This window comes from Engraulis encrasicolus, chromosome 18, assembly GCF_034702125.1.
Source record: "Engraulis encrasicolus isolate BLACKSEA-1 chromosome 18, IST_EnEncr_1.0, whole genome shotgun sequence".
In the NCBI taxonomy this organism is placed as follows: domain Eukaryota; kingdom Metazoa; phylum Chordata; class Actinopteri; order Clupeiformes; family Engraulidae; genus Engraulis; species Engraulis encrasicolus.
This window is the reverse complement of record NC_085874.1, coordinates 23,211,812-23,228,236: the sequence shown is the minus strand read 5'-3', so window position 1 is coordinate 23,228,236 and position 16,425 is coordinate 23,211,812. Positions and strand designations below refer to the sequence as shown.

At 44.6% G+C, this 16,425-nt stretch overlaps 1 protein-coding gene across 1 annotated transcript in view; it reads right to left on the bottom strand.

Moving 5' to 3' along the window:
• nrxn3b (neurexin 3b) overlaps window positions 1–15,402 on the bottom strand; it is a 523,292-nt gene extending 507,890 nt beyond the window's left edge. Inside the window, exons 1-2 of the mRNA XM_063223293.1 lie at window positions 15,242–15,402; window positions 8,828–10,043 (exon numbers count right to left, since the gene is read on the bottom strand). Of these exons, the coding sequence (XP_063079363.1) occupies window positions 8,828–9,545 (718 nt within the window). The 5' untranslated portion in view covers window positions 9,546–10,043; window positions 15,242–15,402. The remainder of the gene's footprint in view (window positions 1–8,827; window positions 10,044–15,241) is intronic.
• Window positions 15,403–16,425: the final 1,023 nt, after the last annotated feature.

The window sequence follows — 16,425 nt, the reverse complement described above, 5'->3', positions numbered from 1 at the left end:
CTAGTTTTGGACCACACTGTGTATTTCAAGTGTGCTTGGTGGCTTGCAAATCTTTTGTAATAATAACAACTATGGCTGTTCATTACAGATAACTGTCTTTTTCCGTCTTCACTGGGATCAAACGGCAAGCCTGAAGTGCTTAAGTGCGAGGCTCTAGCCTAGCGGCTAGGCTCTAGACAGTGATTGATTGGTGAGTGGCAGATGCCCTTCATCCTGACTCTGCTTGTCACTGACTCGTGACTCTTTGATCTCCGCGCAGCAGGCCAGATTGAACATGTGTTAACGCCAAACATCGCTTATTGTCTTTAATCTGCTGCTCAACCCCACCCATGCCGTTGTGGCTTATTTCCTTGTGGCATGGCCTGGTGTAAGTTATAACAACCCACATGTTACCGGTGGATAGCATATCGCAACTTCACTTGGTTTTAATAATTTTCTTGTCATTCACACTGTAATGGAGTGTATTTCTCAAAACCATAGTTGCTAACTATGTTAGCTACTTTGTTGTTTGCAATGCAATTTCCCATTGACAACTACCTAAGTTGCTAACTGGCTAACAACTACGCCTTTGAGAAACACACCCCTGAACAGGAATTTACTGAATTTCATTTGAATCCAGAAAGAAAGCTTTAATGCATCCCGCTGCTTGGATGTTTATCTGCTAGCGATAGAAACACATTGGGGAGGCCATTATGACATAACCATACACAAGATCTTTGTAAGGCTTGTTGAGCGAGTTTATATCACATAATGACCACATACAAGATACTGCCGACAGGCCTGAAACATCTTACATAAACTTAATGGCGGACCACCTGCCATTAAGACTGGTAGTAGAGCCATATAAAGCTAAAAGCTAGTGTCGACGCTGAGTATACACAAACCGTGCGGTATGGAGAGAAAGATAACTGTATGATGGCTTCACCATCATATTGCATGTGATCATATCTCGTGAAGATCCTAAGGGATCAAAAATTTACCTGAAGAGGTTACCAGTGCACACCAAGGTTTTGAGGTTCTGATCACAGAAGGCTTACTTGTGCAAAAAAAGGAACACACACTCCTGTTCTCAATGTAGATTTCATGATCATTATTATTATTATTATTATTATTATTATTATTATTATCATTCTTACTCAAACATTTCAGCCATCTATTTTTTTTCAGTTTTTGTATGCTTCATCAAAAATTTGCCTAGCTTTAAAAAAAAAAAAAATCGTTTTCATTTCCCCTACAGCAAAACAATGTGTGCGGCACCTGCCATCAAGGCTAGATGCTAACACGCACGCTGATTGCATGGACTTGTTGAAAAGACTGAGCAACGTACTGTAGCTTACATGTACTGTAGGCCTGTGCCATCTGTGTGCTCCTAGGGGCGCGTGGAGGACTGCTGCTGCTTCACACGGCCAGGCTGTCAAGGCCTCACAGCGCTGACAGCCGGCTCCACTCCTGACATCACTCAACAGCTCCCCCATTCAACCAGTATCCTAAGCATGTGTTTGTGGCTTTTAATTAGTGCGGGTTTTTTATCCTTTCTTTATTCTTGTTCATTAGGCATAGTAGAGTTCTAAAAGCTACTGCTTGTTGCTTTGGAGGATGCAGGGTCAGTACCATCAGGGCTGGCCCGGGGTGGAGAAATAGGGGGCCCCTCATAATTAGCGGTGCAGAAATGACTCACCGGTAGGCCCGACACCCTCGTGGGGCCCCCTATTTTTCAGAAATGTTGTTATATTTCTGAAAATAGGGGCCCACAAGGGTGCAGGGCCCATCGGGAAATGCCCAGTATGCCAGATGGCCAGAACAGCCCTGAGCACCATACGGCAACAGGCAGTGGGCACACATGACGTGCCGTGTTGCCGTGTCGACTCCTACTGTTATCCGTAGTATACAAGAATTATGGGTGGGGGTTTAGAGGCATGTAAAAAGTATGTTTGTGTGTGTGTGTGCGTGTGCGTGTGTTTGTGCGTGTGCGTGTGTGTGTGTGTGTGTGTGCGTGTGCGTGTGTTTGTGCGTGTGCGTGTGTGTGTGTGTTGTATGTTTAAGATGAGTGGATTACAGGGGGAGGATGTGTGTTTCTGGCCACTGGGCAGTTATTGGGAAAAGAGAAATGCTCTGTGTGTGTGTGTGTGTGTGTGTGTGTGTGTGTGTGTGTGTGTGTGTGTGTGTGTGTGTGTGTGTGTGTGTGTGTGTGTGTGTGTGTGTGCAGTATTTCATATTTAATTTCGTTGGGTAGGGCAGATAAACATATGTGTGGGGAAGGGGGCAGAAGATGGGAGATGGCATGGCTTATTTGGGGGTAGAGATTGGTGTCGGTCTGAATTTAGAGCTGTTATTTGTCCACCCATTTTCATGGGCAAATTGGCCATTTCTCTTCTCATTATGTCCGCTAATTACAGCACGCACGTTCACCACCGCGGCCCCAGATCAACAATCAGCAGGGCTGAGTTAATCTATTGGGGTGGGCCCAGGTCTCGCACAGACACTGAAAATGACTCCCTCATTTCCATTCGCGGCAGCGCTCATGGCCCCCCCGAATTAATCTATAGATGACTTAAGAGAGTGTGGGGCTCCTTATTTCACTGTTGCATGCCGCAGCAGAGCATATTAAAGGAGCAGACTATCAATTTTTCTTGCTAAGACGTCACTGCCGTCATTCCTTCAAGTAAATAATCATGCCTACCTGAGATTTATAACTAACACACATATCATATTTCCTCAAATAATAGCGCGGGCAAGTATTAACAAAAACAATGTTTGGATCAGGTCACACATAGGCACAGGTTATATTTTGAGGTAGCTTTATAATAGAGAAAGAAAAGGCTTTCATTTATTGGCAAATGTTTTAGACCCGCCTAGTAAATGAGCCACTCTACAATTAGGGACCAGGCAATGAATTGAGGAATTACTACAAATTACATTACATTTAGCTGACTGTGCAACCCACAGTGACTTGGGTAGTGAGTTACGTAGGCAGGGACATTACCTAGACCAGGGGTGGGGAACCTATGTCTCGAGGGCCGTTTGCAGCCCTTGAGGTCGTTTTATTCAGCCCCCGATATGATTTTAATGTTATGCAGCTTCACATGAAATATGACGTACTTTGTAAAGGAATATTAGAAATTACATTTGCAATACAATTAAGTTATATTCAGGGGTCCTAGAGAAGGTGGGGGACTGTTTTAAAGGTAGCTGCCTTCAATATAGACCTAAAGTGCAGGGGGAAATCCTGGTTTGTGCTCGTAATACGGCCCTCGGCCTACTTTTATGGCCCTCGGATGAATTTGAAGTGGCCCCTCAAATGAAAAAGGTTCCCCACCCCTGACCTAGAGTGACTTCAGGTTAGGTGCAGTGCTCAAGGGCACCTCAGTCGTGGATGAGTGGAATGTGATATCTACTCCCATACCCACTACACTCCTACCATTATAAAATCCTAAAGAGCAACCTTCGGGTCCGTAGATGAAATCCCTAACCAGTAGTTCTCAGTTGTCCAGTAATGCCTGGACTATTATGCACGTTTCAGCTGCATATTATGCACATTCCATTTTTTTTTTGAATTTATGCTGCCCATTCACAAGTCTTAGCTTCTTCATTAATATTTACCACCTCCATACATTTTCAAGTATTCAATGACTTGGAATTTTACCCATTTCATATATAAAAGGTTTATCTTTTTCATGTCCGCCATTTGAATTTCCGGTAATAGATATCTTGCTACTTTAATCAGACCAGTAAATATCACTTTATTACTCAGTAAAAATTGATGAAATTCATGAAAGACTGAATTTGTGAATGAGCAGCATACATTTTCTTTTGAAAATGAACGACATTAATGATGCAATCTGTCTCGCCTTACCATGTGAGGGAAGGATGTAGGAAAAGCAGTGGCGGAGCAGTTGCACAAAGGGCCCAAGGGCAAAACACTGACAGGGCCCCCACAATAGGCCCCCAACACCAATACAGGAAGGCCCTGGGCCCAGAGACAAATGCCCTGCTTGCCCCCCCTATAGCTCCGCTCCTGAGGAAAAGTAGTATGTAGTCTAGTTTGTGAGGAAATCCACTGGCTGCAGTAATCAAATGTCAGCTGAACCAAAGATTTATTGGGTTCTAACTTTAACCAGTAAGTTATTAACTATTGCTGCCTGAGACCTAGGCTGCATTCCAATATGTGAAATTAATTTTCTGTTGTCAGTGACATCATCATGAGGTCACAAACAGGCAAGTGAGCAAGGGTGGGCGGAAGACTGCATATTGGAATCCATCCATAAACTATAGTGGCTGGCATGGCCGACCCAGGGCTAGCCAGTTGACACGCTAATACTAAAGGAGATCAGGGCTCCTCAGGTCAACGACACTACAACTAATGCAAAATACATCAAACAAAAATATATTAATTTCGCCAAAGGTTATTGAATTCATCAAAAATGTGTAGAACTTCTAAAGTAGAAAGATGGACTAGGTCATTACAGACAGAAAACATTTCTCGTTTTAATCCTATTGGCTTGAAATATTAACCAGCGTGTACATGAACTGTGGTCTATGCTCCATAATTGATGAGCATTCTTGAAATGTGTTAAGTAGGTTGGGGACATCCAAGCAGGTTAATTACATACAACATACGAGTCCCACACCTTTCGTGTTTTTCACCTTAGGCTACATGATCTGAATTTCTGTATGACATCTTAGGTTCTTTTTGTTGCTGTAGTCATAGGTGCTGGAAAGGGGGATGCAGTGGTGCATTCACATTCCCACTTTTGGGCTCTTTAAAAGGCCGAGGCTCTCTCAACTTTTACTGCAGACAAATGAGTGGAGTGCAGCAGCAGTAACATTGTTCAGAAATAAAGAATTAAGAAAAAAATGCACCACCACTTTAAAACTCATTCCGCCACCCTTGGCTGTAGTATCTATTATGGACTGCACTGAGGAACCATATAGGACAAATACTATGCATTGGGCCCCAGGCATTATTTGTCATCACATAATGTGATGTAATAGTTCATAACACACTGTATACTGCTGTCATGCATCGAGCCTTATTATAATTGGACATGGGTTGGTTGAACGGACATGTGTGCCATTGACTGAGGTGACTTACAGCACATCTCTGTGATTGGCCAAGGATATGAGTCACATACACAGTTACTCTAGTGTTGTTTTATGACATATGCACAGTCCCACATCTGTAGTTTGAGGAAATGTTTACTGTGCCACTGTCCTCATCTCCTCAGACGTGACATGGCTAAAGCGACAGGGCAACATCATGAACAGCTGAGGAAAATACACTTTTTTACTTGAAGTATTGGGCCCTACGGCAAATGCTGTGTACAGACCAGGAGCGAACGGAGCGAATGAAGCGACGGAAGTCATTATTTCTCAATGGAGGGCACGCGACCTGCGCTACCAAAGCGAATTCGCCAGGAGCGAAGCTTCTTGCGCGACCAGAGCGAATTTTGACGATTAAACTAAATCTAATCGCAGGCGAATTCGCTGTTCGGCGAAAACCAGTCGGAACGTTCATATCTCCGAATGTCCCAGGCTGTCAAACCAGAGTCGTAATGTGATTAGCTGAATCAAACATGTCAATGCTGCGTCTGCAGCGAATACTGCGAATTCAAGGCGAAACTTCTTCTGCTACCCACGCTACCAGGCAGCGTAGTTCGCTCTTGGTCTGGACGCGGCATTATTCTGCTATAGCCAACAACACTGCAGCGTGATTGACGTCATGCATTAGACATCAGGACTAGACCCAAAACCCTGCGGCAAGACTGTGAGTGCAGTGCAGTCATGCCCTCATGCAGGAACCAAGCCTCTGTAAACAAGGCTATAGAGTCATGAGAATTCTAATGTTTGCCTCCATACTAGGCAGGGCCGGCTCTTGTCGATTTGCTGCCATAGGTGAGCATGAGTTCAGCGCCCCCTACGCGCTACAATTTTTCAGTTTGCTGCCACCCTGGCCCTGCCCAACACATTGGTTGTTTTGCAGTTGTTTTGTTGTTTTTAATGTTGCTTTACTTTAATTCTGTTCATTGTGATGGATATATTAGACTCCTAAAATTAGAGTAGATTAGATTCATTCAATTGTTTTCCATCCCTGATTCTCTGGTGCAGCGCCCCCTACTGGAGTGGTGCCCTTAGCATTTGCCTATACTGCCTATAGCAAGGGCCGGCCCTGATACTAGGGCTGTGTAATGATCCACTCAACTCACGATTCGGATTGTGTCACGATTTTTGAACTACAGTTCGATAAACCCCATGATTTTTAAAATCTTTCTGATGATTGTTTATAGGTAGACTAGGCTACTTTTTACATTTAAAAATAATAATGACATTGATTCGAAGCTTGGACGCACTATCACATCATGGTTGTTTTCTGGGCTGAAGGATAACAGAACTTCAAAAGGGCGAATCATGATACTGCCTTCTTGCATCACGATAGAATATTGTGACTGTGCGTATCACGATTTCTTGGTTCGATACTACAAGCCCTATGCCATATGTTTGCTGTTTGGTTTCTGTATCCTTTATGCTTCCACACTATGCCCTGTAACATTGCTATGAGAACGTCTTTATATTTGCTGCCTGAATCTATTTATTAAGTTACCTCTTTTTTCATGTTTGAATTTGTAGGCAGCAAAGTCATGTGTGAATGAATAATATCATGAACTCACTACATATTGTATTTTAAATGTCAATTTTACCTGACGGCATCTTCTTACCTCAGGTTCACACATTCTTTTAATTCAGAGTTCCTGTATGTAGTCATGTTTTATGTGGTACTGCACAATATAGATGCAGTGGAGAAAAAAAACACATGGCCCCTTTGAATGATTAAGAGTGTGTCCTTCAGACAATCCAGCGACCCTCCTCTGCAGTACAGATGTTAAAGTCAACCTGTTTCGAACCTACTGCTACCCTCTATACACAGCTCCACTCTGGGTATGATACAAGGAAGTAGAGTTTGCTCAGGCTGAAAGGAGCTAATGATAATTGTCTCAGGATTCACCTGAAAAAACAATGAGTAGTACCAGAGCAAGTGAGCTGTTCTGAAAATTAGGTCTAACTACTTTCATGGCATTGTTGAGAAATCTCACCTTCAAATTTATGAACAGGCTGGATCGCTCAACAAACGATCTTATTGAGCAGGTAGTAGATCCAAGTCGTAGCTATGTAAAGCACATGTCTAAACTCTGGGACCACTGGTATGAGTGATTTTACTAGATTCCATTTTTAAAATATAAAATGTGTATATATGAATGTGATGTATTGTTTTATTGATTTATGTATTGTGTTGTATCTCTTGCGGGCCTCGAGCCTGTAATAAAGTTTATATAATAGGTGTAGTATACTGTACTCTGCCTCACTGCCTCAAGCTGAGAGCCTACCGTGGGATCAGTCACTTGCATATCTACTGGAACCACAAGAAAAAGAGATCGACTAACATACTTGCTACACTACACTGCACTGAGATAAAATTGCCAGGTTAATTCCAAAATCGCTCCACACAAAAAAAGAAAGAGAGAAAAAGAGAAATGTGAAAAAAAACACAATACCCAGCGTAGTTGCCCTCGAAAAGTCCTGTGAATATAATTTGGTGCGGGAGTGTTCAGTGCGCAGCTTGACTTTTAATCACTGAGTCATTCGTACAACCACACACATACACCGTGAGTCAGCAGTGGAGATAATTTGAAAGTAGGTCTCGACACACCGTCACCCCACCCAGCTGAAGGAGAGACACTACAGTGTTTCCACTGTGTAGCGAGCGCTAACGCGCTTTAATAAGATGCTAGCGGAAGCCATCTTGGCTGAGAGGAAGAAGAGTAAAAGGCCTCCTTTTGCATTAAAGCACTGTGTACCTTCTGTGTTCCTTACACCATGCAGATGCTGAATCATTTGTAAAGAAAAACAACAGAACTTACAGTTGTAGTTTTATGTATAGGGCGATTTGTCTTCCCAAAGCGGTACAATACAAACAGATACTATGAATGACTAGCGATAGTTTCATCTACCAACAGCAACACATCACACCAAAGGGGAACTTGGGTCTTACCATCATTTTTTGCAGTTACTACTGCCACCACATCTTAACACCAAATCCTTTAGGTATTAAAGCTACTGTCAGAGTGGAAAGAGGGTGTGCGCGTGTTTTTATCTTTTATCACTTTTGAGCAAGAAAGTGACACATCCAACATCCAAAAGTCCCGAGGCAGCCACCTTGGTTGGCGGGCTGATCAGAGCAGACATCCACTATGATCTGACACTGTGAGGTTACACACTGGGCATGTTACCAGCACGCATCCCTCCCCACTAGACAGACCAACACAGAAGGGCCTGTCACAGGCACTGCCTATTCAAATCCACATAACCAGCACAGAGTGACAACACAAAATCTACAGTACGTGAGGGGTTAGTGTCAGAAACATGGCAGCACATGTGCTACTGTAACAATATTAGTGCTATGTGTTCATCTTAGATAGCTTAAGGCTATTGGAAAGCCATAAAAGTCAAAAATATTCTTCTTATGTCATACCTTTCAGACGAACCAGACAACTTTATACAGAATACAGAAACTGTCTTGACGCAAAAAATGTAAATGAACATGTTAATGCATGAGAAGTATGATATATTACATTTGATATCAAAAAACTGTGTTATAAAGGAATGCAGTGGACTCTTAGATAAAATGTAGCATGCAAATGTTGATCATTACTGAGCTTACAGCATAGTACATGATTAAAAGAATTGGCCTATCCAGGCAATAAAAAAAAAGTAATATAATGATAATACTAATGATAATAATAGTAACAAAACTAAATGGCAGAGTATGACTTACGTTCGTTGCAGTATCTCCCCATGTACCCGGTTCTGGAGCAGTCGCAATAGGGTTCTCCGTCCGCCATGGTGCAGCTGCCGCCGTTCTCGCACGGGTTTTCCGTGCACAGCCCCTCCATCTCCAGCCGCACCTTGGCGCTGCCCAGCCTGGTGGGCACCTGGTTCCCGTAGCTCAGGTCCGTAATAATCCCCTTGAACGGCGGCATCTCCTTGACGGCGGGCACGGTGAGCGCGGCGGCGCGTATGTCCTGCGGCACGCCGCCCACGTACAGGTCGCTGACGATCTTCATGAACTGGCGCTCAGGCCTGACCTCATCCGCCTTGCTCTCGCCGTCTAGCGCCAGCAGGGTGCGCAGGTTGTGGCGGCTGAGCGTGGCGAAGTGCCAGCGGCTGTCGTTGACCAGCTTGTCGGAGGTGATGGTGGTCTCGGCGCAGTCGACGCTGAAGCGCAGCTGCAGGCGGCCCTCGGCCACGCCCACCAGCAGGAAGTCGCAGTAGCCGCCGTCGTCGAAGTAGAGGATCAGGCCCTCGGAAGCCCGCGTCTTGAACTGGAAGCTCAGGTCACTGCGGGTGCTGGCGTCCCAGCGCAGGTAGCGCGCCCACTGGCCCTCGGAGCCTGGGAACTCCAACCCGGATGCCAGGGACCAGGACGACCACACCAGGGCACAGAGCACTAGGCACGTGCTGTGAGGAGGATACTGGTGGTGGTGGAGCTTCATTGTGTTTGATAAATGTCAACGACAGTGAACAACTAGAGAATGACTCAATGAATGACAGATCTCCTTTTGAGGAGGCTGATTTAAAGAGCTAGATATTGACAAAATGGGAACTTCCAATGAAGGCTTATTGTAGAAGAGTAAAGTGCATTCACTGCATTTCCCTCATTGGTGATTGGCTATTGGAGGCGGAAACCTTCAAATCAATTCCAGCAGGGAGAAAAAAATAAAACCTTGTTGCAAAAAGCACATTGAGACCCTTGGCATGGTCTAGATATCTTCTCCATAAAATCCAGACTGTTAGAGGAAGAGATTGAGCGGTGCACTCCCTCGCCCTGGGGTGGCGACGTGGAGCTGGGGCTTAATAGGTTGATGTTAGAGTGGCTCGTCAGACGGCATCCCTTTGAGGCGGCTGACTGGGTTGAAACGCGTGTCCTCCATGTTGGATTTAGATCTGAAGAGTAGCCCCATTGCAATCGTCTCCGTCCCAGAATGACGCAACTGCCAATAGGGACAGAAAAGGTTTACATCTGATTAGGCATGCAGAGATGCGTTTTCCCTCCCAATAACCGTACAAGTTAAGCACATATGACACAGAGTAAATATAACAGGGGGGAAAGAAGCGCTGAACCAACAACATTTTTTTAAGCCTCGAGGATAAAACACTTTCATATTTTGCTGAATTATGTTGAAGCCCCGTTAAAGAAACACACATTTATATTACTACAGAACATGCACAACCACTGTCGAGGGACTACTTGAAACCACCAGTGTTTATAAATGCAAATCCGAAACCACATTTCCCTCAGTGGCTGAACACTTGCAAGTGAAATAATATCAGAGGACATTTTTAAAGAATAATGATCCTACCAACCCCTTTATCCCTTTTCTCAACAGCTGCCTGATTGTAGATTGTTCCTCTTTTTTTCTCTTTTTTCCCCACAGTCCTTTGAAGATAAGGCCATGAAATTGTGGAGCAAACCCAAATGGATAAAGCCTATGCCCCTGTGACAGGTTCAGCTAAGCTTATATAAAATCAAGGGCTTGGGAAAGTATTTAGCATTCAATCTCATTTTGTCCCCTCATCTAGCTAGTATTTGCCGTACACTCTTTTAGTGTTTGCCTAGCTAGTCAGCAGCGGACCCGTGCTTGATGATTCACGTTGAAACCGTATACCGTGTTTGCCTACTCTGCTACCCACTCACACACACACACACGCCAGCCCAAGCAAGAAGCCTATGTATGCATTGCACTGGAGTTTTTGCCAGTGGCTTCTCCCAGACAATGGGCCAGCCAATAGGAGCAGTTCCAGCCAGGGCTTTGAACCGGTTCAAGGAACGAAAACGAAAACCAGGAACTTTTTGTATTTTACAGGGAACAGAAACGAAACCGGAAACGTTATTATTTTTTATGTTCTGGAACGGGAACACTTATTTAAAAATAATGGTAACCGGTTAATACCGGTTAATACTGTTCCTCAAACAAAAAAAAAGTCATTATTTTCCTGCGCACGTTACCATGACGGCTGAGGTTCATGTCCTGTGTGACATCAGACATTCTCTGACTGAATGGAGAGAGAGCTGTGGATTACAAAGTCTCCACTCCACATCTTAAATAAGAGAAACCACTGTCATACAAAAGGGCAGAGTTTCCATTGCATCATTGTAAGACATTGCAGAGAAGCGCATGTAAAGCACACAAGAATGTTCAACGTTATTGGGCATCCATGGCCGCTTCAAATATGTACAAACTCACAATGTCCATCATAGCGATCCCCGTGACTTTTTTTTTTTTTTTTTTTTTACTTTTTCATCATTGAGGTTTATTCTCCGCTTCTCCGCTTAGGTCGACCCTGAATGACAAAATTCTGGAGGATATTCTTTTCATCCATTTGAATAAACAGTTTGGAATGTAGGCTGACTCATTTGCACTTCCGTCTTTCTTGGTTAATTAACGTCAGTTAGGCCTATGGGGAGTAATCAGCTGACAGGAACGAAATTAACCGTTCCGGGAACAATATTTTTTTGTTCTAACCGGTTCGGGAACGTCAATTTATTGGTGGAACTCATAACCGGAAACGTTATAATTCCGTTTCTGTTCGGAACGGAACGTTTGGAAAAAAATAACGGTTCAAAGCCCTGGTTCCAGCACACTGGAACACAATAGGCCCCTGAACCACCTGGCCTGAATACTTAATACAAGGCAGGCCAGGCAGGCAAGGCAAGGCAAGGCAGGGGAGCGCTAGGAGCTATAGTATTGGGTTCAGGTAACCGATACCCTGCTACTGCCACTAATGCATCAAGTGCATATCTGACGACACCAGGCCTACCTACCCATCTCTCTCTCTCTCTCTCTCTCTCTCTCTCTCTCTCTCTCTCTCTCTCTCTCTCTCTCTATCCCTCTCTATCCCCCCCCTCTCTCTCTCTCTCTCGCTTGCTCTCTCCCCCTTTATTCAGTTCTCTAAAGATTTCTCTCTCTCTCTCTCTTACAATCGCTCTTTCTCACTCTTCCTTCTTTCATTTACCTTTTCTTTTCGCCCAATTGGGCTACTTGGGACGAGCGTCTGCAGGTAAAAATCGTAAAAATTGGGCATTTGGCATTTTTTTCAGCCGTTTTGGGCCTATAGAAGTCAATGTAATTTGTTGAATTTGGGCGGAATTTAGCGCATTTTGGCGGTTTTTGAGAAGCTTTTGGGCGGCATTTGGTCAGACACATCTGGCAACACTGCCCACCGAGCACGAATACACCCAGGATCTGTAACATCAAAATCCATATTGGGGCATGATAACGTTTTTCTATCTACATACATTTCGTCATTCCATGTAGGTAGACGTTTCATTCCCTTTAGCATCTGTGACGATGTTTTAACGATGTGTGGGTTTGTGTGTGTGTGTGTGTGTGTGTGTGTGTGTGTGTGTGTGTGTGTGTGTGTGTGTGTGTGTGTTTGTGTGTGTACAGTATACGGTGCAGTTTTTTGAATGTAACCAGCCTACCCTGCCTCAGCCTCCCTCCCTGCCTTTCTCTCTCCATGAAACATGATACCATCTCCATCTGACGACCGGCATCAGTCCACTGGCAATCAACAGAGGGCTTGGGAGTGGTGGGGTGGTGGAATGGTGGGGACGCGTGAAGGTGTAGGGTGTGTGTGTGTGTGTGTGTGAGTGTGTGTGTGTGTGTGTGTGTGTGTGTGTGTGTGTGTGTGTGTGTGAGTGTGTGTGTGTGTGTGTGTGTGTTTAGGATTTATTACATGCGTAAAGGCTGCAGCATCGAGTGACAAATAATCAGCAGCAAATGAAATGAACTGGAACGGACACGCAGCCACTGGTCCTTCTGACAAGCATTAAAAAAATAACGGTGTGGGGTGTGGTGCAGTTGGAGGTGGTGGTGTTGTTGTGGTGGTGGTGGTGGTGGTGGTGGGTGGGTGGGAGAATAGGATATTGGTGGCAATAGAACTCTACTTATCACCAAACTGTGCCTCAAAATTGACTTATTTCTAATGACATGTTCTGAAACGGCACAAAACAAGAGATGTTATACGGCTATCGAAGTCATTAAAGTGCAACCCCAGTCATTCATTTTAGCTATATTGAGTAAGGCCTCTTCTACCGTCAAGCTTTTTTTTAACTAGTGATGCTGTTAACCACTTTCATTAATACAGGCTAAGCTTTGACTGGTGAGGCTTTTTGATCTGTTCTGCCCATGGACTGTTGAGGATCCAAAGCTCTGGGACACTTCCCCATTTCCAACATGAGCGCGTGCACATGAAATCCTTTGATTCCTTGTTGATTTAACACACGTCCCCTCCACCTCGAAGCCTGCTTCAAGAAATTCCGCAGTTGTTATTTTCTCAGAGGGGGAGTGGGTGTGTGGTGGAATCTCAAAGAACAGCACCTGGGGATGAAAAACCCTCTGTTTACCGGCAGACAGAAAGAAGGAACGCGCGCACCTTCGCAATGTGTGTGAAAATGCAGTATGGGGGGATACTACGGCATGACAAACAGACGAAAATGAAAACAGACAAGCCATTATTCACACAAAGATATGCCCCCTGGCCCGGGGAATGATGACAGAGGGGGCCTGGCGAGGACGAGAACGGGGACGGGCGAGCGAGCGTGCGTGGCGGTTGCTGCAAAAGCAGCAGCAGCTGCTGGAGGATGTGTAGTGCCGGAGCCTCTACATCAAGGCTGTCACACCAGCAGTGGGCCTGGCCCTGTTTGGAGAACCCTGCCCTGAGCCTGATGGGCTCTGCACACAACATAGCAGCACCGCACCGCACCACACCACACCAGCACCGCACCACACCGCCCAGCACTGCACAGCACAGAGCAGAGTACTACAGCAGTACACTGAGGAGCTAACACAACTGGTCACCCTGCAGTAGTAGAAGGAGAAAGGAGGAAAGGGGATTTAGAATGGGTCGGATGAGGCCAGTTTCATCATGTAACAAAAAAAAACAGAATAATGTTAGTTTGTTGTCCTATAATGATGACTGTTCCAGGGGCTTAAATGTAAAACATCTCAGAGGATGTGCTCTTGAACAAAATGTAGGCCATCTGTAAATCAGCCATAAGGAAATTTCAATAATTTGGTGGAATTTATTCCACTGGCATTTTAAAGGTTGATTTTTTTTTCTTCATCCTGTGGAGATCACAGCGTCTCCGGTGCACAGCTCGAGCCCTGGCTCTTTCCAGCACATGAGGGCTCCAGCTTTGAGATATTCCACCGGGAGCGGATTTTCTCCTCTCGTCGAGTAGGACAGTTTAATTTCACATCAAATCACGCAACGAATTTCTTGTGATGACAGAATAGCAGAATTGCGGCGCTCTCTGTCTGTCTGTCTCTCTCTCTCTCTGGTGTCTAAATGTTAAATTCAAAGACATACTGAATTGAATAATAACACAGACTCTGTTGTGTTTTACATTCAAAAGCCTAATTATTTGTGGACTGGGCATATGTGTTTTGTGAACATAAGGCAAGACACGTTAAAGGTAGTTAATGTGAGGCAGAAACGCACATTTTAAAAGTAGCCTATATAATGACCTCTGTTCACAGTTACCTCTTCCCAAACACCGTGTCAGAGGAAATACACATTCCTAGTTCATCACGCTAATAATATATTAACGTCGACACGAGCATTTCTGCGGTCAAGAGAGTTAGCATCCAAAATGTCGAGGTTAATGGTCATTGCGTTGTATTAATTTTTAACGAGATCTCCCCTCACACGCGTAGTGGTGGGTTTACTAGAGTCCTGTTCGCTTCCTCGGTTTGTCCTCTACAAATGATGTACTACCGTGGGATCTCAGATGCTGAGATTAAAGTCCCATTTACCGTGTGGTTCGTTCTGGAAATGTTCTTTACTCCTTATTTCCTTACTCTTGCCGCAGTTCTCGTTGTTAGGAGCACCCTGCAACTTCATCATATCTGTAACCATTAAATATTTAGAAACGTCGACAAGGTTTGACATGTTTGGCAAGATGGACGGAGTATCATAAAGCTCGCTTTAACCTCTGAGGATTAAAACAAACTGAATCGAGCAAAGGCATTTTTGTCGTCATTCTGTTAAGACATACAGACTGCAGGGCAAAACGTGACTATCTCGACACACTTGACTGAACTACTCTCATCGGAAACACACGAGACATCAGATAAACTGCAGTAGCCTGAGCACCGAAAAATACAATGAATTGAAATATCCTTACCAATTCTACGGTGTAGAGAAAATATTCATTTTATTCCAGTCGGTAAACCAAGAGGCTCCAGAAAAAGAAAGATGTAAGGTCCAACGAGAAACAAGTTGGCGAGTGATGCTGGGGTGATGGGGAGGTTAGAGGCAGCGAGGCAGGCTGCTCAGCGGCGCTTCTGTGAGCCTGCGTGCGTTCTCGAACATCTCCAAGCGCACTTCGCTCCGCGCGACTGATGGCCTATCACCAGATTCCCACTCACGAGCGCTGCCGTTCCGCCCACTACTTAGCCCCAAACACGCCATTTAAAGGCATAGCTAGAACGGACAAATTGGGCTCCCACGGACACTTTATCTTAACGGCACTGCTTCAAATCATCCTTTGTCGCCGAAATAAGCCGTCCCCAATCTGTTCAGCCCTTGACTATAAATAATATCAGACATGTCCATGCTCTGCAAAATTGTTGGTCCATTTTCAGAGGCTTTTGGGGGGAAATCATAGTTTGCAGCTTGATCATAATGACCGTTGATTGTGCATAGAATGGCCATATAATTGTGATAAAATATGCAAGGACTGCCGGGTTTTTGGCCTAATACGGAGTAGCCAATCATGTTAATGTAGAGACTGCTCTGCAGCCGTTTTCATGTTCCTACCTATTAGGTCCATGCTTTTGAAGCGCGCGTGGTTGAAACTCCTCAAACACTGCACGCTGTTCACGTGATCCAGTCGTGTGTAAGCTAGGCAGCTGCAATAGTTCCGCTGTCCGTGGTGCTGAATCGTTTCAATACAACCTTTCAAGGCACGAGGTCGGGGGACAGAGGACAGGACAAATGACTTCAACAGTAAATGGGTTGGACGACCTTTACAGCAGGGCCATTCAGGCAGTCATGATGTAGGCTTAACCTATGTGAAACACTCCTGGAGTGGTCCAGTGTGCATCCCCCAGGCACATATTTTTAAGCCTTGTAAGGTGTTCGTGTTTTGGTTACATAGAAGGTGTCAATTTGAAAAATAATGAAAAATGGATTAAAAAAAAAAAATCATAGCTCATATTCACCCTCATGTTCCCCTCACCCTGCCTGTGGATTTCTGTTTATTTCTACAGAGAGAGAAAGATAAGGAGACGGCGAAGAAAGTGAGTAAACTCAATCCAAGCTCTTGGATTGAACCACTAGTGCTCTTACCGCGCAAGGTTGAAACAT